This window comes from Achroia grisella, unplaced genomic scaffold, assembly GCF_030625045.1.
Source record: "Achroia grisella isolate CSIRO2021 unplaced genomic scaffold, CSIRO_AGI_Agris_v1 utg1186, whole genome shotgun sequence".
NCBI classification, from domain to species: Eukaryota; Metazoa; Arthropoda; class Insecta; order Lepidoptera; family Pyralidae; genus Achroia; species Achroia grisella.
Window position 1 is genome coordinate 1,688,259 of NW_026712592.1, and position 24,151 is coordinate 1,712,409.

Below are 24,151 nucleotides of genomic sequence, written 5' to 3' on the forward strand. Positions count from 1 at the left end.
CATCGGAAATAAAGCAGTATGCTTAACCGCTAGATCACTGAGGCCGTCAAATTGCCTTAGCAACTACTTGTAACAGAATACCTACTTTTGACCAGACTTAAAAAACAAATTATAACTCATTATATCTATTTGTAAGTATAATTTGATTGTCTTTATTATTTACAAGTTGAGTTTAATTATTCTTTTTAAATTAATCGGTACCAAAATAAGTTTTTATATATTTGCTCTATAATTTTGGGCAGCATGTGTATGCCTACTTAATACTAGAGAATCACCGAATACTAAACAGTCGATTATTACCTCTCCTTGCCATGAGGGTAATAACCTTCGAAATCTCATTTCCTTGAAAATGCTCACAAAAACCCATCATAAAAACACCAACGCTATCATCAACTGATGCCGTCAAGTTTTCTAGTATATAGAAGTTTAGGAATTTAAAATCTATATTCATACTCTTAGAGCTGATAAGGTTTTGCTGTGATATTTCACGCACCGTTGACGACAATTGAATCATCTGCAGAACGAAATGTTCTTACGATTTCAAGGTGGGTGTAACTTGTGGCGGAAAAACCGAGTGGGCTTGAAGGAAATGATAACTTACATTTCTTATATGTTCGTTTCATATTGATGGTTCTAAACCAATAAGGTATCATTGAAAGTCTGTATTCCGACATTGTCTAATTGCATTCAAGATTGTCTGTTGACTACATATGAACCCAAGTTTTGAAAATATATTTGTAAAGAATAATTTCTTTATTTCTAATTTTTGTTGCTAGTTTCATTAACGAATTTATTTTTTTTATTTAATTATGTCGCCATACATTTTCATCTTCTAATGAAAATTGTTCAGTAACAGGTAATTATAGCAAATGCAATGTATAATAGTGTACATAAAAGATGATATTAAGTTTAATACTGCGTGGGAAACTGTAGTACCATTCTTTAGGGTTCTTTACTTGATACCGTATGTTACAAAACGAAATCGCATATTGTTTTCACAATCCCTCGGTTTCTTCAATTCTAATAGAAGATACAAAACCCGTTCAAAACATCCCCAACCCAAAGTACAAGTCTCCGAGGAAAAATTTTGAACAACTTCCTCGTTTTCCCGAGTACAAGGATTTTCTTCTCGGCACAGTCTTGTCTCCCCGCGATTACGGGATATTTGTTAAAATATAGATGAATACATAAGTACGTATGTGCTTTCATAATGTTTGTTATAAAATAAGAATGTAATAGAAGAACTGTACAAAAATGTCCATTACCGGAGAGTAAGGGTCATATTATAAAATTCAGGATATTATGACTGACAATTTTATCCCTTATTTATTTATTTATAAATTTAAATTTAAGTCTTGTAATCGTTATTGAAGTAGGTAAATAAATAATATAATAATAATAAAAATACTATGTGCCGTTCTTTGCCAGAAATTCTAACTATGCATAGCCAAAATGTTATAGGTAAATATATAAGAATAAATCGCAAAATAGGTTAGCGCTATATTCATCGACGGAAGCGTATGAAATATGAAACCTACATATTGTCACAATGAAACTGTCTGTTCAATGTAACATTGTAAATTATAAGTACACTTAATTATTCTCTTATTAAAAAATACCATATATAAAGTACTTGGTATCTCTTTAACTAATGAGATGTATATATATCAATGTTAAAAATTTAAAAGCCCTATAGTGAAGTACCCATTTATTTCCGACCCTGACCAAAAATAAATTGAAGCAAACTACGCGTATAACGGAACGTCATAAGCAATGTCACTGGTCTGTCAGTCTCAGAATAGTTAATAGTGTTATGAGTTACCAATAGATGGTGCTTGCATGCAGTCATGAATTTTTCTGTACTTTGTAAACACCAATCGCGTAGCTCGGAGTGTCCTACTTTCATGACGTCATTATTTCCACGTTGGAAGTTCTAAAGAAATGTCATGTTCATAAAACTATTTGTGAAGTAGGAAAAATCATAATATTATTTTACTCAAGTTGTACACAAGTGTTTCTAACCTATCGTGACTAATTAATAAACGAAAATCTTGTGAATTTGTTTTTAAAGTGACTTATAATGTTGACCCTAATTTGGAACATTGCAAATCAAGATGAGTGTTGTTAACGATGATATGAACCGGATTTTGGATTATCTTACAAGAAATGACCAAGAATTAGACGGAATAAACCCTAAAATGGACGGCTTTCAACAAGACGCCTTAATGGTTAGTATGAGTCGCATCTCGGTTCTTTAATTTGTTTATTGATAAGGTATCACCTCAATGACATTGCAGCGTACTTTCGGTCTGAGTAGCGAGCGTTTTTGGAGACGCATGGTGAAGTAATAAGTGAAGTGATCGTCGACCGCGAATCTTGTCCAACAGCTTTCGTGCTTACGCTCCTACTTTTACCGTTATACATTCATTTCGCTTAGTGTTCGGTTGTTTGTCGCTCGTCAATACACGGCGTCTCATTCCTGAGTCATTAATAATCCAATTTGTGAATTACCAATTGTAACGAGGATTTACCCTAACGAGCATTGTTATTTATTTGTCGACATTGTCAGTATTTGCTAACCCGGCGTGCCGCGAGCCCGGCTTAGTAAACAAGTTACGTCAATAGACTGCCACCTAGGCACCATGCGGTCGGCACTACCATATGCCATCTGATATCTCACCGGTATACACTAAAATCATTCAAAAATACTATTCTGAACAATCAAGTGAATATTTGAAAGTGTTACCAATTTACTGTTGTGAATTACTAGTGTCTAAATGTTAATATAAAATAGATGCAACTTGAAAGTGTCTAAAATGGATAAAAGAGTGGATCTTTTGTCTTTATTGGAGGTAAAGTATTATTTTTATTTTTACTACTATATTACTTGCATGGATGATGTATAGATGATGTAAATTTTGAGACTGCTCTAAATTTTTTTTATATCATATTATTGTGCAAGGCTCGTGATAATACATTGCTGTCCTATTTATATGTAGATTATTTAGCACATATTTATGTAGTACATAATTGTGATAACAGAAGAATAAAAAGAATATTTTAACATAAAATTATCAAATTGTTGTCCTCTTTAACACAATTCTAATATGTTTTAATTGAAAATAATTAATCCTTTATATTATTTGAAGTAAAAGTTTTGGAGACTGAAAATATATTTTTCAAGTTATAACCAAAGTTGCTTAAGACATATATTTATTTTTGTTCCTTTAGTAGTCTTAAGATTTTATGTAGTATTATACAAATAACTACTGTATTTATATTGCAATACTGTTTTAAGACATACACATATTTGTTTAATTTCAATGTATTTATTTTATGGACAATGCAAAATTTTCAATTAAGGTTAAGTAACAATTTACATTGAGTGTAATTGTGCATATTTAGCATTAATTTTATTTCATTGCATCATTAACATGCCATTGTCTATTCGGCATAAGTTCATTCATGCTCTGCTCATGTTCCCTTTATTAATCTTCACTAATATTACAAAGAGTAAGGATGGAATTATTTTTTATTTTTGTTTGTTTGTAAGGAATAATTGCAATAACATCTGGATCCTTTTAATGATATTCTTTCAACATTTCAGTACTGTATAACATCAGAATGCTATATTATACAGTACCAGACCTGAGTAACATAGGTTAAATTTATACAAAAATTAGGATCCCTACTAAAACTTCAATAATGTAACCCAAGGTATGTGAAGCTAATACAGGCAGCTACTGTTCAATACAGTAGACAATTTACTTAATATAATCTATTACACACAGAAAGTTTCAAGTTTTCGACATGTTAATAAATAATGATCTACAGTGTAGTTGAAAATAATATTTCAATTATCTATAATGGAGGATAATCTCTGATATTTTATAGATATTCAACTAATCAAATTTTGGCTGTAGACAAGACATTATACATTGATTGAATCCATACAACAATAATAAATAAAATATGTGGCAATATAAAGACACATACAAATGTTTCTTCTGTTTAGGAATGTACCTCAGATATTAGGAATATGGACCATTGTGTCAAACTGCTTTACCAGAAAGATCATTAAAATATTAAGTATTGCATGTGGAAATGTAAACCATGCCCAACTTTTCAGTCATTATGAAAGTACCACTACTGATCACTGTAGTGCTAAACCTAGTGAAGCTACTTTCATCTGTTTATCTTAAAAAAACATTGAATAAAATACATTCTTTCCACATTAAAGTTGCATATATTATATTTCATTTGAATAATAATATATCAAAATTCATCCATTAATTAATTGTTACTACATACATAATGAATTGTAATATCATTACCACTATTATTTTTAAGAACCTAATTCCAAAGTTGTCATTATATTACAATGAATCAGCTAATTGTAATATATGAAATATTTACTGCTCACTAATAAATTTGTTACCTCATTTGGTAAGCATTATGTCAGTTTTTAATAACATGATTTCTAAAAATTAGCAACTAATTAGAGCTTCCTAATTATAATTAATATAATTGTCTTTAATATATGTTAAATATCATTTATGTTATCTACTAGTAGGAGATTTTACACAAAGTCTGCCTCCTATATTTCCGTCGCCAAATAAGTTTTATTTGTGTCATGAGGAAATGAAGTTACTGCATATGATGGCATAACAAGTTAGTTCTCAGGAATTACATTCTCAGGAGTCACAGTGTATTTTATGTGTATGTCTATGTTGTATGTGTCTAGGTCATAGTTATATTTATGAGTAATGTTTATTGCTTTTAACCACATGTTTCTTAAATCTCAATAGCATGTTTCCAATTCCAGTCATATCATCATCATCATCATCATGTTTCCAGTCATTTACAGTATATTTATTTTTGTTTACTATTCCATAAGTATATCTCTATATTTCTAAAAGTATATGTAATCATATTATTAAATTACTACCTGTAGAAAGTAACTACTTACTTACATATATTTCTTTCAAGTTCAATTTTCAAGACTATATTTTGTAATCTTGTTTTGTAGGGTTTGTGTATTACCTCCCATAGGTATCTGATATATTTTAATATAAACTTTTAATACAAAGCATTTATACTTATCACAAAGTCAAATTGATGATAACATGAGTATTATGAAATCAAGGTCTTTAAGTTGTTATATTAAGAATGTAATTATTTATTTATTGTAGCACAATATAAAAAGAACAATTTCTTTTGTGTACCTCACTGGAAGGGATCCCATTTCATGGAAAGTGGCAATTTTTTTAAATAGATGATGTAGAAAATTGTCTACGCCTGCACTAACGGTATACACTAGCGGGATTCCAATAAAGGAAGATCAGATAAGCATGAGTTCATGTTAGTTCGCCTATCATGGCGAATTCACCAGGAATTTACCATGAGGGCTTCCAGGGGTAATCACGTGACAGTACATTGTTATCAATGAAGTCATTACTGTAAATGTTGCCTTTATACATAAAACACCATGGATATCACTTCCACCAGATTCATACCGCCAATGGTACAACTAACGTATAGCGGAGGGAAGAAGATTGTTAGTAATGTCGACTTGTAATAATAGCCTTATTGCTAGCAATGTATCATGTCAGGATGACCTTTACGTATGTACTTCGTACGTACTTCCATCATAACCATCAAGGAAACCATCGTAGTAAATTTCCATTTGCCAAGATGGGCAACTGACCTGACTTTATGTTTATCGCAAGCAGGTGTATCTTTCCAGCATCTATAAAAAACACATAAGTAGCCATGTCTGAGGACAAAAGTGTAATGCCATGGAATACTAATATTTAAATTATTGTCTGTGAAATTACACTTTAAAACTTGTCATGTAATGACAAGTTTTAAAGTGTATTTCACTTATCATATTATAGTGTACAGTTATAGTTGTCACTACGTAAATGGGCTTTAAATTAGTGTAAATTACCATAATCATATTTATTTGAATGTAAATTATCATTATGTAATTAGCCTTTTCTTCGAAACCTAATTAGTACTTGATTATATGAATGTATGTAAAATACAAATTATTTCATAGAAATTACGTATATAATAAAAATGTGATGTCGGTGTGGGTACAAAGTATAAACATGTATAAGAACCATAACCAATACTATCAACCTAGTAGAACCCAAAACAATGTTTTTTAGAATTTTTATCTGATAGTGTATGCATTTGTGCGCGCTAATCTTGGAAACTGCTTAACCGATTTGAGGGCGGTTTCCACTAATATATTGTTGTTTCGCGTAGGTATATCGGCGACGGGTATCATATACCATCAGCTTGTTTGCCATCTCAATTACATATAAAAATTAAATTAATTAGGTTTGCAAAGGAAAGTCGTTATTATTCTAAACAGATTTAAATTACAAAATTATTACCTTAGTCTGAAATTTAAACAATGTCCAAATATTCATAAATTAATAGTAATATCTAAAGTGAGCTACATTAAAAAACTCATCAATGCAGTAGAATATTTTTTTCAATAAATAAGTTTTAAGCTTCGTTTTAAATTTTTTTATAAAGCACACCCTTTAAATTACTCGGTTATATATTAAATAGATTTACAGACGGTATATATTTAATACTAACTACTCGCCCGTATTACATTAACGTACGTTTTATTTACAAAATTCTTTCTTTGCAGTCGGACACATGGCCGAGCTCTGACGACTTCCTGGAAAATATATTTTCCTTGGAACAGGGCTCGTTGAACTTCCTCGAGGAGTCTATGCCTGATTTTAGCCTATGTCCGGACAATGTGCCTGATAATGTATCAGACAACGTGTCGCAGTCGCAGCCTTCAGAAGCACTGAGCAGCTCCTGTTCAGACAGTGGACTGTCCAGTGATCAGGCCGAATTGTGAGTTTTTTTTTTAATTTATTCATTAAAATACTATGTCTTCACCAACTTAGATGGATGGAAAGGGAGGGGACGCCCTAAAAAATGATAGATGTATTTTGTGAAAGATGATATGAATAAAAGAAGAGTATACTCAGATATTACGGCCAATAGAGAACAGTGGAAGAGAATGATATGCGACGACCTCAAATAATGGGATAAAAGCAAGGCAACGATAATGATGATTATGCCTTCACAACTAATCTCAGATGAGGTCATAAGCATTTGTTCTATAAGAAAGTTGATAATGGAATCGTGCACCGCGAATAGCGGTATACGCTGGCGAGGGACCAGTGGAGGATGATAAGATAGGCATCAGGTCAGTTAGTCCATCGTGGCAAAGTCACAATAAATTTATGGTACATGGCTTAACATAGGGTTATTAGTCATTAGCATTGTCAACTGTTGATATTATAGTGAACGCAAATATTGAAATGCTCACACTTCGCTACATTTGAATTCAATGTAGCAGGGGGCGAGTCTACCACCGTTTCAAATCCTTAATCATTACAATCACTTTCATTTTCTTGTATTAGTGGCAAGTATTAGCAACTTTAGTACATGGTTATGCTGAATTGTCTGACATTGAGTTCGCTTTGATTACCTCGCGTATTTTCTGTAAAACAGGCATATAAATTTAGGCCTCTACTTCTCGTATATTTACTGGATAGGAATTCGTTACGAAGCCTCTTCTATTAAAAGACAGATTACTAATAATATTTAACTACCTAATCTGTAGTAACACAGAAAATCATGTGATTCAAAGTTTTCTACTTTGTGGAAAATCGGTTACGTCGACGGTTGTTACTTAAATAAAGTACGTGGGCTGTAAATTTGTTAACAATTGTTATATATTATCTAAAAAATAATCCCTATTCATTTGAGTAAATACATTAGATACTATTATATATGGTTTATGTTCTTATAAGTACATATATAGATAGGTAGCAAAAAATCTAAGTTCGTTACACTCACAAGAATTTGTTTACGCTTATTTTTCTTATAGCCTATGGCGTTGAATCATTTTGAAGTTATAACTGTTTCCTATACACATATAATATTAATAGATGTTTACAATTCTGTTACTTTGTTTCTTTGTACTATTATATTATTTAGTAAGAAACCTTAATGTAGTTACGGTATTGAGACAGGCCGAATATTTATTTTATTCGTGTACTATGTTTTGATGTATTCGGCGGTTTTGTACAACGCTATACTATTAATGGCCGCGGGTTCGACTCCTCGCAGGATGCAAATATGATTGTTTGTATTGGTATATTGTGTGTATACTTTTAGCAAAGAGAAAATATGTAAATTATTATATCAGTTGTCCAGTACCCTCAACAAGCTCTGCTTAGCTTGGGACTAGATGATGTGAAATGTCCTAGGTTATTATTAATAGTAACGGTCCACCTCCATCCGATTTACACCCATAATGGTTATATTAATGACGAAATCAGTGGTTACCCCAGATACGTCAGCGGTCATTGTAACTGGTTCCTATCCGTGACTCACATTGATATGATGCAATTGTCATGCATCTTAAGTATCTTAGTTAGTCGACGTGCTATGTTCCGATGCCGTGATTGCGTTACTAAATATTCTAGTCGACAATACAATTGGCAACGCAGTGTAACCGATTTTGAAGCAAATAGGTATCATTAGATCGTTTATGTACGTGGATTCGTAATCTGTACGTAATAGAATAAATGTCCTCACTTGGGGTAACACTTGTTCTAGTTGAGAATTATTTAATTGTTATACCTATTGATTCATCCCGCACCGGCCTCCTGTCCTATTCTAACGGGATTCGACATTATGATGCTTCAGCCGGTCCACAAGTCCTGCGGGTTTTGACTGCTCTTTGTACTCGCCCCTATTTTCATCCAGTGAAGCTATAAAGGCCACATTAGGATAGAATAAAAAATTTTGTCGTGTGAAAGGATCTTATAACAAAGTTTTTGTTGTTCAATTTTGTATTATTAGACTGACGTGAGATAAACCAATGTAGGGGACCCTACAATGAACTAAAGCGTAGTAAATAAAGTATCCACAGAAAATTCTTCATATGTTATCATGAACTATGATTTTCTACAAATTAACTACGAATAGTACAGACTTTAATATCTAATGCGCAGTGAGTTCACCGTCATGCACAACGCTATATCTACGCTTCAGATAATAGTGCGTGCTTAATAAATTTAAATGAAATTATAAGTAGGCAACGGACTATAGTTTGCACTTCGATTTACAGTAGGTACCTAAAAACAATACATTCGTTTAGGGTAAATTAGTATTGGTTTTGCTTCTCTTATTTATAGTATGTATTAGTAGGTGGCAAATAAGCCTACAGCCCATCTGATGGTAAATTGTTTCCCAACTTTGGACGCCTGAAACACCAGGGGTGTCACGTGCGCGTTGCCGACCTTTAAGAAATCTTATTATATAGATATATCCTTCCTAAAAACCTGGTAATAATATATTGACAATCATGCATGTAAAAACTGTTTGTAATAATAATATACTGTCACGACTATTTAACCAAATAGTGTAGACAGAAGTGTTGTCAACTATCGGTGAACGCAAGACTTCACATAACTATTAAATATGATTTAGACAGATTTTTAAAGACGTTCTAATTCGGCTCGAAATCGTGTACCTAATTATCAGGTCACGATGCTCTCAAATTATAAACATGTATGTAGAAATCTAGAGATACATATGTATATCAATAATCGGCTCTCTAATAATTCAAACATACTTTGTAGTAAGTACTTGGTTATTTAGGGATCTATATAGTAACTAATAATATTAATACAATTTAAGTAATCGAGGATACTTGATAATATTCTGTGCAAACTATTTCTACTGATTACGTTGGTTCAATTAGATGTTGTATAAGTGGCATTGGTCTTATCGCGAGAAATAAACAGGTTATTACAATTCGCTATCATTCTTATCGTCTAGCATGAAGGACCTATTGTTAAAACCAATTAAATACATCAATAAATTATAGTAAAGTCACAGAAAAGTAATATGTTTTATGTGCAGGAGTGTAGTTATATTATACGCTTAAGATTTATTGCCATTTTAGGAACAGATTATTTTATAAAATGGTGATGTGGCAGATTTACGAAAACTGGAAAGGTAGTGAGTTCCAATGTGTCTACTACCACTATGTTATCATGATAAATAATGAAATGCATTACAAAATACTACAAACCGTAAATTAAGGTAAAAACTTTACTACCAAAGGTTTTGTTAATATATCTAATATTATAATATTCTTGTGATGGAAAACTATGAACAATCTAAATTAAACCGAAAGGCGGTAGACGCAATGAGCGAAATGATTGTGAAAGCATGTCGATTGTTGCGTTCACAACATCAACAGTTAACATTACTTCTGGCTGCACCAATTCGAATTTCAGTCTTGAAAATATATTTAATTATTGAAATGATTATTTGTAGTGATTTCGAGCAACAGTTATCACCATTCCTCATACAAAACTCGTGTGATGAAGACATGAACGCCACTGCGGGCCTGGAGCCTACCAGCCCGGGCGATGCTCAAGATGTGGTCATCCAAGATACGTGTGATACCTCAAACAGCTCCACCGAGCTTGTTGAAGAGACATTTGACATGTTGGACTTCGAGCAAAATGTAGTACCTGGATTTATTAACAGCAATAGTAATACATTCCAAAGCGCTGGTAAGTTAATAGTTTTATATTTATAGCATAAGGATGACATACTCACGCAACTATAAATATCAAATGCAGAGTTATTATTATATGAAGCCGACAGCATGAAGGATTGTTGTTAGAAGAAAAATTTGTTTAGGTTCCTACGCTTTCAGAATTACCATTGTATACAACTAAAGTTGACGATTATGTCTTATTCTAATTTTATCTTACTTAATTTGTCTCTCTTTTTTATTAAACTATGAATTTTCTGTAATTTTGTATTTTATGAAGTTGAAGAATTAATACCGAAACAGACTTTGTAAAAATCTTAAAATGGTTGGATATCTCAAACTCATTTATTTCAGCAGCCACGCTGCCAGTCTTATAAACTTTTTCGGTTAAAGACCAGTGAAATTACAGAATAAGAGGCATGACATCTTAGTACTAAGAATGCCAATGCATGAGCCGTATCACGTGCATATAATATTGTGGATATCTTTTAATGTTGTATATTGGCGACTAGCTATACCTCTTGCCATCAGGTGAGCCGTCAGCCTGTTTTCCATTTCAATTACATAATGTAATATATATAATTTCGGACAATCAATTTTTTATCTTACATGGAAATTCAGGCCAGACATTGTACAAAGTGCGTAATTGCGTGCTCCATCTCCAGTAACTTGTACTGCATATGTTACGGTCTGTGGACCTATTCATGCATGTAGGCAATGAATACCGTCAACCACACTGCTGCGTGTCTGACATTTCAGTCGCATAAAAATCATATGTAACAAAATTTGTTAATCGTTTTTAAGGTTATCAATACGTTTCATATTAATAAAAAATGTGGTATTGTATCTAGGTGAATTATTTATATTATTATCGCCATTATCAGTGTTATAGTTGCTGATATTTCAATACTTTTAAATGTAGTATAGTAATGAGTGACCTTCGGCATGTTTGACTTAAAAGTGAATCATTATCATTCTCACTTGAGTACATAATTCAAACAAATATAAATTGTTGGAATATATCTTGTAGGTATAATATTAATATGTTCGAGTAATGTTAGCACAAATGGTAGTTATGTTAATATTATACATTTCATATAATACGTAAACAAGTTTAGAAGGACAGTTGGTACTGAATTAATAATGACATTGAGCCTACTCTTCCCATAGGAGTTGTTAAGCAATACATACTAATAATTTGCATGTAAAATACGAAATGTATTCAACTATATGTATTGTAGATATATACGCGGTATGTATATTACGCAATGTGTGTCATGACTTATAAGAGCCCATTTTAGTATATACCTCCAAACCAACTCAAGTCTAGCATACTCACAAAGTTTAATTAATGTAAATTTAAAACTTGTTAATATGATTCTTTGATCACGACGTTAATCATTCTTGCTATAGTGAGACACTTTGTAGGTTGTCCCAGATGAACACACTTGACATTTCGCCGAGCATGATTTTAGTTGCTAGGGCCAAACATCCGCCGTGTCTCGAATTAATACATGAATGAATTAAAACTAGTTATTAAGCTACAAATGATTGAATCGAAAATTGTATAACAAACTATTTTTAGGTAAACCCGGTAGGAAACGCCGGCTGTCTCAACCACAGGTGGTAGTACAATCCAAAGTACAAAGGCCTCCAATAAAGGTGTCTGCGGCGCCGCAGAAGCCTCAACTAGTTGTTAAGGCGCAGCCCCAGAAGCCTTTGAAAGTTGCCAACATTCAAGTGCTTAATCCACAAACTAAGGTGTACTCTAAACCAGTAGAAACTGTGGCACCACAACGGAGAGTTATAAGGGTAGCTCCGATGGCAGGGAATCCTCGGTCCATACTCCTCCCCGTTACAATTAAAGATATGAAAGACCTGAAGTCGATTAAAATCATCAACGCTGCAGATTTAAAGAATGCCTCAAACATTAAACTGGCGGCAGCTAATTTGTTGTCGCAAAGTAAACTGCAAGATCTTAAAGTGGAGTCCCGCAATGAATACGAGTATAGGCACAACGTCAGCCATTGTGGTGGGTACCGTTCACTTTCAGCTCTACGTAGTTGAGATTCAATCTGTTTAATTTATATTATTGAAGGCAATTGTACGAATTTAGAAGCGTCTACGTTTTGTTAAATAGATATTCGGTCAATGTACTCGTAAATTGATGATTTTGGGTTATAATAAGACTATTAAAGTCTATTGTCTATTGTAATAACAAACACTGTGTACGAAATGAATAAAATTTACTATTAGGATTTTGTGTCGGTCAGCAACTACTCGACTTCCGTTATTAATATCATTATCGTTCGTATAGAAAGAGTAGTATCCGATTGCCAAAAAAGGAGGATAATGATTTTCGAGCTTATATGAATGTGATCTTTAGTGTATAGCCTAAACAAAGTAATAGTTTATTAATATATTTGTCAATACAAATGTATTTATAAAGAAATGGATAATTTCATACATCCATTCATAATGCAGTGAATATCTGTTAGGGGTTTTTTTTACAAAAAAATCATTGATAAGAAAATAACGCGAAAAGAAACACATTTTAAATAAGACAATTAAATATAAATCAACAGAATAGTTCCATATAATAAAAATTTACGGCTGACCAAATTTTTTTATATATATTCGATATTTCATTAAATTAGTATTCCCGTCTTATTAACTTATTAATTACATCAATTGATATATTAAATTTAGTTCTCCAGTAGATATTTTTATTTTTAAATATTCATAAAAAGAGGTTTTATTCACATTTCGTTTGTAGATTATTGTTCTAACTTGTTTATCTGCTGCATAGCACGTAACGATATCAATTCCATTTGAAGTATTTTGTAACAAATCCGGTTATCAAACACGGACAGTTATAGCAATTTATGACATTATTTTGGCATCGCTATATATGCCACACCACCACCTCGGTTTTGCACGTGTGGACAGCGTATTTCAAGTCGTATATATTATATTTATTTAATTTACTTTATTAACCAAATAAAATCATAGTATTATTAGACTTAATACTCGAAAGCAAGCAGTAAATCACTAATGCGGTACTTAATTAAATAATACCAAAAAATAATAAGCATATAGTCATTACAAGAAATATATAACTATAACATACATGTATTATACATGAACACTTTCCAAATTTCTTAATTATAGTGAAAACCAGATCAATATGAGTTTATAACAAGTAAGAACAGCAAGTAGACAGACGAAAACAGCGATAATTTATACTATTTATTATAGATAATAGTTTATTTAGACATAATACGAAATTTGTTTTAATATTATCACGTTATAGTGCAAATGAGAAGAGTTTCATCGTCTCTTGATTACGTAAATCAAGTAAAGTATTCTATGTACGTTCTAATACATATAAATTACAGCAGTTGTTTACTGCAATATGCTTATCTCGTTTTTATGATAAGAACATTTGTACAGATTATATGATATACATATGTACCTATACTATTCTCACTACTTGGACTGTAATCTAACAATAGCAAAATGGTCTACTTTTACTAATAGGTCCTATATTTTTTAAAATCGGCGTATGCCTACAGGAATAGTGTTTTATTCTGTTCTCCATATAGCTGTAATTGTTTTGAAAAAGGAAATCTGACTCATATTTTATTTTTAGATGATTCCGGAAGTGATCGCAGTGATGATGACGAACCGGAACAAAGTCAAATGGGTGACGGTAGGAACGGTTATCCTCGCCTCGTTTTAACAGCCGAAGAGAGGCGTTTGTTAGCAAAGGAGGGCATCACCTTGCCTAGTAGTTACCCGTTGACGAAACACGAAGAAAGGGAATTGAAACGAATCCGACGCAAGATCAGAAACAAAATTTCCGCCCAGGACTCTAGGAAACGCAAGAAGGAATATGTTGACGGGCTTGAAGATAGGTAAGCATGTTTAATTTTAATCTTATATACTTTATATTTTATTTATCGTCGTCTATCACCTGCAATCTTACGCACGAGAGAACGAGAGAGCAACGTTCGGCAATTCGTTCTTTCTCATGCGTTCACACAATACAAAGAACTATCAGTTTATTCGTGTAGCAGTTTATACAAATTACATAATTAAGTATGTGACTAAAATGTCTCCAAAGTAAATAATTCTTACAAGTAGTTTCTTATCTTTCTACGTGATACTATCGTTACGAAGCCAATTTTTCTCGGCTTGTGTGTTTCGGTTTGTCTGTTTATCTTAGTGCTTCACATAAAAACTGCATGACTGATTATGATGAAACTTTTACATTGTATTAAGCTGAATATGGGTCAACATTTAGAGTATAGAAAGCTTAACCCGTCATATCAATCATAGTGACAAGAGGTTAATGAGGCTACGGATCACGTTTTCGAGGTTATCTAATTACTTTTTTAAACTTTATTTAAATATATCGAAATACTTTTAATAACCTATATATTTTACTAGTTGAGCCCGAGATTTCTAACCCGTAGTATTCACAGTAACAATATTTTGTTTATTGTCGTAAGTTTTTTGTTTATTGAATAAAAGAATCACTATTTTTTATCAAAACAGAAATCAAATAAAGTTGTTTCTAAAATTGGCGGCACAGACACACAAACCAAAAATTCTAACTATAATTGTATTTTGTTCTACTGCGTTGATAAACCTTTCGAATGTCCGTCGTCTGTCGCAGCGACCGGGAGTGAAGAGGCGGTAGGCGCGCGCCAGCTGTATTTTTTCAAATGCGTTTCAATATTGTTTTGTTTTTCATGGTTTTGCTGTGCTGTGCCCACAGCTCTCGTTAAAACGTTATATATTTTTTTTTCATATATCGTCCATATTGACTATATGTATAAATATGATGTCATCCATACATATCTATGCATATAAATAAAACTGGGGTGTCTGTTTGTAATATTGAAATAACATTTTTTACTATTTTTGTATGTTTGTTTGTCTGTCTGTCTTTTTGTTCTGACTACTCTGAAAGGGCTGGATCGATTTTGACGAGACTTTTATTGGCAGGTATCTGATGTAATAAGGAGTCATTTAGGCTACTTTTATTTTAGAAAATGAAAGTTAAATTCCGGACGTGGACAAAGTTGCTGTGAACAGCTAATTGTTATGTTTTTTAAACCATCTGTTTTCAACGCATATAAAGGAAGCGATTTAACCAGATTGTACACGCGAACAAAATTACATCCTAAAGTAGTGATAAAATAATAAAGTAGGTTTATTAAATACCAACGAAATGTTGACGGCATAGATAGAAATCTAAAATGAAAGTATAATCTACAGTCATCTTATACTTTAGGTGAAGTATAATAGTTATCACGAATAAGAGCAGACTGCTATCTACTGCCAAATAACGCAACATTTTGCAGCGTTCTATTCTTGTAGTAAGGTGATAAAGCTCGCTCTAGACCTACTTACTATCAGACGGGCAGATGTCTGTGGTCTGTAAATACAATGAAAACTAAAATGTGTATTAATGTTTTGATCTGTTATAACTACTATTCTAATATATAGAACTATTTCATTATAAAACTGATGGTAAAACTTACATTCGGTAGTTATTTGATATGAACAGTAAATATATTAATATATTGTGTAACTGGAATAGCGAACTACCTAACGGCACAGTAATGTAGGCACAGTAGCAACACTCGCGTATATGAACTGCACCATGAACATACAGTGCTACTAAAATTGTATGCCTTCATATCCTGTAATTTATTGCAATTTCATTGTCATATCCCTTCTTAAAAATAGGAACACTTCAAATTCTTCTTGGAAAATAATAATCCTTTTGGTATAAAGTTAGACTTAGACAGTTAGGTTATAAGCACCAATCTTTTCTCTGAGTCTATAATTGGTAATTATTGACTCAGAGAGAATATTGGTGCATTACATTACAGATTCATGTTACTGTAACGTCTTTAATCCATAAACAGGGCCAGACATCTAAAAACTCTCTTTTTCTAATTCAACTATTATGCACGGGAACGTTCTAGATCTTTTCTCAATTATAAAGAAAAAATATAAATAGAGTTCAACTGGCTTTTGTAATATGTATATAATATATTCGTAGAGTTTTTATATGAAACATAGGTTTTTTATTTTGATTATCGATGCAAAAGCTGCAACGAATAAAGCTCCACGTCGGCAATGCCACGTGTACAGAAGTTTCTCAACAAACCCGGCTAATGTGTGTATAATAGGTGGATCGAAAAGAAGTAAATTTATAATGATACTTAGGTTTCTTTATTTTGTATCGATACAAAAGCTTCAACGAATAAAGCTCCACGTCAGCAATGCCACGTGTACAAAAATTTCACAACAAACCCGGCTAATGTGTGTATCATCAATGTCAGAATAGCAGCGTCCATGAGTCACCTGTATATCCCGCCACGTAGCCTTACGTCATATCGGTCGAATACCTGCACATTTACATTATCTAACTGTAAATCACGTAAACTATTTCATCGAATTCACACAATGCTTTCACTTTTATTTTTTTATTTTAAGAGTTGATGGCTTATAGGAGTTGGAAGTATATGTTGATAAGCTATGAAAATATGTCTCCATCTAAAAAGATAAGATAAAGAGAAATATCTATGTGTTAGATAAATAAAAAAACAATCTTTTGTATTTATACATACTAGACGCGTACGAACATCTTTCTAACCTAATTCTACCACAACATGCTTTGTAAGCTGAACAATATGAAGGGTGTAATATATCAGTGTATTTCACAATTAAGCATATTTTTGTTTTGCAATCACCTACCTAATGACTAGTATTAAATAAAATTATATTTATTAATTAAGCAATGAATAGGTACAATTTAGAACACAATATCATAATTTCATTTTGGATTATTAATTTTTTAATCTTTGAATGTTGACTCATGGTTAGATGTAGCGAAATTTTTATCACAATATTATTTGCAAGAATCGCTATCAAATGAACGATAAATAAACAAATTGACAAACAAAAACATACTCAAAAACCATTCAATATTTCCTTTGAAAAAATGTAGTCATAGACTCTAAAATTTTCTACTTAGAATAGACTTACTATAACAGCATTATCTGTCTTTCAAATTAAGAAAATTGCTTGAAACAGGAAAAAGTAGTCTCATTGCAAAAATAATTTACCGTTTGATGTTTTTGGAACTAATAAATAGCAACCTCTTTTTGTATGATTGTTGTAAAGGTTTAAACTTGACCGATTAAAAATAATTCGTGGTTCTATAGATTACACTATCAATGAGTAAGAAAGGCTATATTAGTTATACAACTACCTATTTACGTTATGGATTAAAAATTATAATCTATGTTCATAGAAATTTTATTTTGTTCGGGTTTGTAATATGAAAAATATTAATGTTTTTTGAGATGATGCGGCAAAGTGTACCAATTTAACATGATGAATCATTGTATCGCAGAGTCAAACAATGTACAGCGGAAAATCAGACACTAATAAGAAGAATAAAAATGCTGCAATCACAAAACCAGTCTTTGTCAGCACAGCTCAAGCGGTTACAGGTAAGATTTCTAATCAACGACTTTTTATTTATGCTACTCTAACAGAGGTAGTATATAAAAAGTCGTCTGAGTACCTCAGTTACGCCTATTTCAGCCGCCAAACAGCTTCCTTGTAACCTGTATTTCGGTTTAGTGACAGATTAGGCAGTGAAATTACTGGGTAAGAGGCATGACAACTTAGTTCTCTGGAATGGCAATGTATGAGTCTTATAACGGGTGTGACATTATAAAGTAAGGTTCCTGATGCTTGTACATAGGTGATAGTTACCACATATTATCAGGTGGGCCGTCTGCTTGTTTGTATAGGTAGTTTGTATGGATTCTTATTCCATTGCCATATGGGCTACAATATTTGTGTGCTTCATTTATAATTTTACAGGTAAGTATGCTTATTAATATTATTTATTATAATTACGGGACTACTCAAAAACTATATGTAATATAATTGAATTGCATATAGGTATACCATGTTAAGGAAATCGTTGCATTTACGAATAAATAAACAAGTATTTCTCTTAACAGATATTTCCTTATGGACCTTATATCTTGTAGGGAAAACCTCTTTTATAATTGTGCTCGCCGTCTGTGGATTTGCTTTCGAACATTTTTTTTTGAGTATAATAAAATATCGATAAATGGATGATACCTACCTACATAACTATATGTATCTACTGCACATTGCACAATATTAAGGTCTTTTGAAACAGGTTTTCAGAATTATTCAGTATTCATGGTTGCATGACGACTATAATGAAATGTCGTGAACTTATGCATCGACATAAATGGTTACTTCAACAGTTACTTACTTTTCAAGGTGTTTACGATTAATCGAAATTTCTCTGGTGGTCATATGAATGTGTCGAATTTGTGTTTTTACTAAAGGTACATTTTGTAGGAAGTCGTCTGAGTGGCATTGACCAGTTGACTCGCGCAATTTCCTCTGCATGACACTTACTTTACATTTATCATTTATTTGACCAATTTACTTACAATTTTTTAAAATTGTTATTCTGATGTATAAACTATTTTACTACAAAATTTCGTCAAGATCCGTTCAGTAGTTTTTGCGTGAAAGAGTAACAAACATCCATCCATACTCATAAACTTTATAATAATAAGATTATGATGTTTTGATGATTTTTATTTGTTTCTGTAGAGCGTGTTAACGGGCGTAACCGGCGGCACAAGTGGCAAATCCGCGCAGCCGGCCACGTGTCTGCTGGTGTTACTACTGTCAGTAGCGCTGGTGGCGTTACCGTCCATGCGAGATGAGATACGGCCACGGAACGAACAGGTGCCCACCTCACCCGCAATCACACGAGCACTGCTCTCAGCGACCAACAGTAAGTTCACTATTAAATACTTCCTATTTACCATACATACAATCATATGGGCCGTAAGCTTGTTTGCCACCATCATAGTATAACAATACATACATATATTAATATTTTTGTCTCCTGATACTCCGTAGAAGCTTCTATAGAATATTGGAAAATTTCGGAAACTTAGTTACTTTATATTGGTACTTAATTTATTTATAGTATGTATGTATAAATAAAAATAACTTTCTACAATATCTTGTAGTTTCATAAATATTTATTTATTTTTTGAAAACGACTTAGTATATGTAGTCTTAATTTTAAAAACAACACTAAATGTTGCCTATTGTATTAGAATTATCAATAAAATTAATCTTGCACCAGACCGGAGCTAGAAACTAGTTGACATTTTATTACCATTTGCAATTATACAACTATTGCTCCATAGTTGATGAGCTTGACTGCACAATCGACTTTCTCTTATGTAACATTATCAAGTTTTAGACTATTCAAAATTAGTTGTGTGATGTCATGCTCCAGTTTCTTAATTCATTTCATTCTTTGAATTCTGTCGGTTAAGTTTAACATGGATTTTGTCTTAGTCTCAACTTATTTAATTGTCTATATTTGTTTAGTTTGAAATTGCTGAAAACATTTTTATTACTAACTTTAGCAGGAATTTTTCAACCGTTTTCAACACGAATGTATTTGTGGCAAATTTATGCTAATAAGACAATGTGTTTACAGAACTGGCGCTCGATGAGACCGTCATTGACGACGGGGAATTCAATATGGAGGAACTTATTACGTTCAACCGACCACACTCGGATCACGATTATCAAGTTATCAAGAATTTGGATACACATAAGGCACTACCTGTAGGTTACGTTGACTTGCCAATAGACGAGGACTGGCCGCCTAATTTAAAGAAACGCATGAAAAAGCTGGAATTCGATTACGATAATGGAAAGGATTACTTGCCACCCATTGTCAAAGAGGAAAACTATGAAAACTTCCACAAATTAGATTCAAAGCTGCGCACCGAGGATGACGATTTTAAAATGGAAAACAATGCATTTTTAACTAATACCCTAATCTCGACAGGAAGGAAACTAGGGGAGCTACTAGACGCGTTTCCCCCGATACCTGTTAAAAATGAAGACCTCGTCATCGAGGAGATCTCAGATTACGACACGAGGAATATCACTGAAGTGAAAAGTTTTGTCGTGGAAGGAACATTAAATGAGTTTTAAATAACCGTTTCGCATAGATTCTATAATTTTTAGTTCTTTATATTTTTTATTGTTATATATTCCTTTGAGATGACTATTTTATTATTACTTTACAAATGACAATTTTAATATAATCATAAAATTATTCATGCAATTTTATTTATATAAAATGCATCATGGAAATCTACTACTGGCACATAAATGCAATATGTATAGATTTTATTTTGGTGTTGTTAGTGAGATAGATGATGAATGTTTTTATATTAAATTAGGTTAGATATTATTTCCAGATACATTATTATGAGTCGTCAGAGATTGCATGTATTGTTGAGTATTTATTTGGAACAATCAAAGTAATAATATATATAATAATAATAATAATCAAAAAAGTTTATTTTGCAATGCTTTGTTACGATAGTTTAGGTTAATATTATTTTAGGCAGTTTCGTGTTACGACTTACGGTGCAATTATTTTGTAAGTGCTGATATATTAATTGTTAAGTTCATTAAATAATATATTGAACATTTTAAATTAGTTCCACTTCCAACAAAGAAAGATTTATATTTGTCATTTGTTAGGTTCGGAACAATTGACCTCTGGTACAGATATCAATCAGTTCGAATACACTTTATAAGTAAACATTGGTTTTTTAATTAACCCCACTGAATCCTTTGGCAAAAAACATGCCTTAGCAAAATTGTCTTACAAATATTTTGAACTTCCAAAATAAATAGATACATGCAATAGCATTTCGCGTACATTGAAATCCGAATACAACTATTTCATCTTTTGTACCAGAACAATAGGTAAATAGGCTAAGTCAAAAAGAATAAAACGAATATCTTATAGTAAGCTTTATTTATGTAATTATGAGTTAACAATTTTTTCGATTTCCGACAGGTTGTGACCTTAACTGAATATAACTCGAATTGCGTATGCAAAATTTTTACAACTCTTACAGAAAAAAATAAACACTGAGAACTGTTTCTAAGAATATTAATATTTATACTTACAATAAGAATTCAATTCAGTTTTCAAAGCATCATGTATGTATGATACATAAAGTTAATTATATATATTGAAAAACTTCCTCGTGCGTCCACAAGCCCACCGACTGAACATGACTTACTTAGTAAGTGAAATTTTAAATTATAATTTAAATTAACTATAGGGCAATACACCCATGAGTGTCAGACATCGCTGCTCGGAGGCTTCGCGCTTGACATTCTACACACCTGAAGCCTTCCCAGTTGATATAACATCCTTTCTAGTTGAAGTTGAAAAAACAAAACAATAGGTGCATTATAACGTTAATAGTGACATATCTACAATGCTTGTTACAAATCAATGCTGATTGATATGAATGCCATCTGATAGTTTTGATCTATAGGTACACTTATCCATTTTTACAATGATCATGCCAGACCGATCAACACGATTTGTATAGACATAACTTTAGACAACAATTTACTTGTTATATATAATAAACACACACGGAGAACAACGTCCGCGGTTGCAGATCACACAATTTCTCATTACTCAATCTAATTTGATTATTCTATCTAGCAAATAGAAAGTAACAATTAGGTACAACTATGGTAGTTATTATTCACGTTTTATAGACTTACATGGTTATTACAGCTGTGATTGTATTAATATTAACGATTCATTTAATGCGGATTATACATAATTCAAACAGTTCACAATAATTTATCAAAAAATCTTTACTATTTCTTTCACATACATTACTCGCATTATCTATTTTTTTTTTTCACTAAAAATATGTAAACGACACAACAAGATGATATATGTTAAAAACACATTCATACTTAGCCAAAATGAATTTCTAATGCTGGGGACACATCTGTGTTGACTACGTAACCGTGACTAATCCAAAATAGCTTATCATATGCCAATGCGATCAGCATAATGCTCTAGCTATATTACTATTTTAAATATATAACGAGACATGACGTACTTAACATTTTCGAATTTAAAACGAGGCATAAACTTTGGTGCTACGTCAGTCGTCCAATTCTGACGCCATAATGCGTTCATAAACAGCGAAAAACGCCTCATTATTCATAACAATATAACCCTCAGCACATCGGTTACAATTCTATAATAACTAGAACAGCATCACGCTGATTGTAATGACATCTAAAATCTTAATTATACACAAATCACGCTTGTGAATCCATGCCACCAGTCCAAGCAAAAATATACAAATGTGTTTCCCTAAGCTGTACAATTTATACACCAACGTTTCAACCACAACTAAGTGGCCGTTGAAATAACACGTCTTGCAGAGTGGCGTGTGGCATTTGTAACTCAGTCTATTCGCAATCCGACTCCAATCTTAAAAATAAATTAGAAAAATCAGCCCCAATAGTCAAGAATGCACCGTGATCACCACCACCAGGGCCGCCGTCTGAGCAACAAATGACTAAACAAATATCGTCGTACAAACGTAAACAGACGTAATACTTTGGAATGACTGCGCCGACGACGGCCATGATCGCAGCAGTTACATGTTACATTTAGAAAATGATAATTCAGTCCCAAAGCCGGCCCTACCGTTAGCCAAACGTAACTTGTTTATTTTATTAATAGTGTTAATAATTCAAAGAATGAATATCAGGCGCCTAACTGACGCAGGGCCGGCTCTGATATATCACTACACTAAAAGTGAAACAAGTGAGTAGTGACATCAAACTGACATGAGCCCATAAATGTTTGTACACAAGGTGAAGTGTTACATTCAGTCTTGTAGGAATACCTATTTAGAAGTCAGTTCACTCGGGACTCGATGGCTTACATCGATTGAAACACATATTAACACATTTTTGTATTGAATTTCTACACAAATTATTGCACGTTATACATAACATTTACATATGTCATAATGATCAACGAACCCTTCACTTTCATACTGGAAAACGATTGTTCGTCACAAAATAAGTATTGAAATGAGACGCTTGTATCTCTACTTATTGCGTGGAATTACCAGTTGTTATCTCATTTATTAAAACTATAATTATAATATAGGCATAAATAAAGATAGGAAATTTAGCATCGCTATAATAAGGGGGACTTTAAATAATTATCGTAATAGTAGGCATATGTATATCGCGCAAACGGAACTTATTAAACAATGACTAAATAAAGTTAAAATCTAAAGTACGCATACAACCGGTGTGTTGAATATTACTTGTATCATAAATATTAGTTACAAATTATGAAAAATGAGCCATATTTCATCAATCACTTGTGGTTACTGTAGCGATTCAAATATAGTGGAATCACTTTTATTATCAACATTGTTACATTTCCAATAAATTACTCGATCAAAAGCTCAGGAGCAATAAAAACATTTTACACACCAATTATTTGTGTTGTGTTGTCATACTTTCTATTGCTATTAATTAAAAATAAATTGC

General features: G+C 32.3%; 1 protein-coding gene across 3 annotated transcripts; it reads left to right on the top strand.

Annotated features, from left to right (window-relative positions):
* The first annotated feature begins 1,901 nt into the window (after nt 1–1,901).
* Nucleotides 1,902–22,199, top strand: LOC131853669 (uncharacterized). Of its 3 annotated transcripts, none has more exons than XM_059204662.1 (8): nt 1,902–2,228; nt 6,671–6,885; nt 10,396–10,637; nt 12,207–12,653; nt 14,274–14,538; nt 18,060–18,159; nt 19,316–19,502; nt 20,226–22,199. In XM_059204662.1, exons 1-8 carry the CDS (start codon nt 2,115–2,117, stop codon nt 20,729–20,731), a joined length of 2,076 nt encoding a protein of 691 aa, XP_059060645.1. In that variant the 5' UTR covers nt 1,902–2,114; the 3' UTR covers nt 20,732–22,199. The 3 variants fall into 3 exon arrangements, with proteins under 3 accessions (XP_059060645.1, XP_059060653.1, XP_059060662.1); XM_059204670.1 differs by lacking the exon at nt 1,902–2,228 and adding an exon at nt 2,439–2,852; XM_059204679.1 differs by lacking the exons at nt 1,902–2,228; nt 6,671–6,885 and adding an exon at nt 9,951–10,158.
* The last annotated feature ends 1,952 nt before the right edge of the window (nt 22,200–24,151 follow it).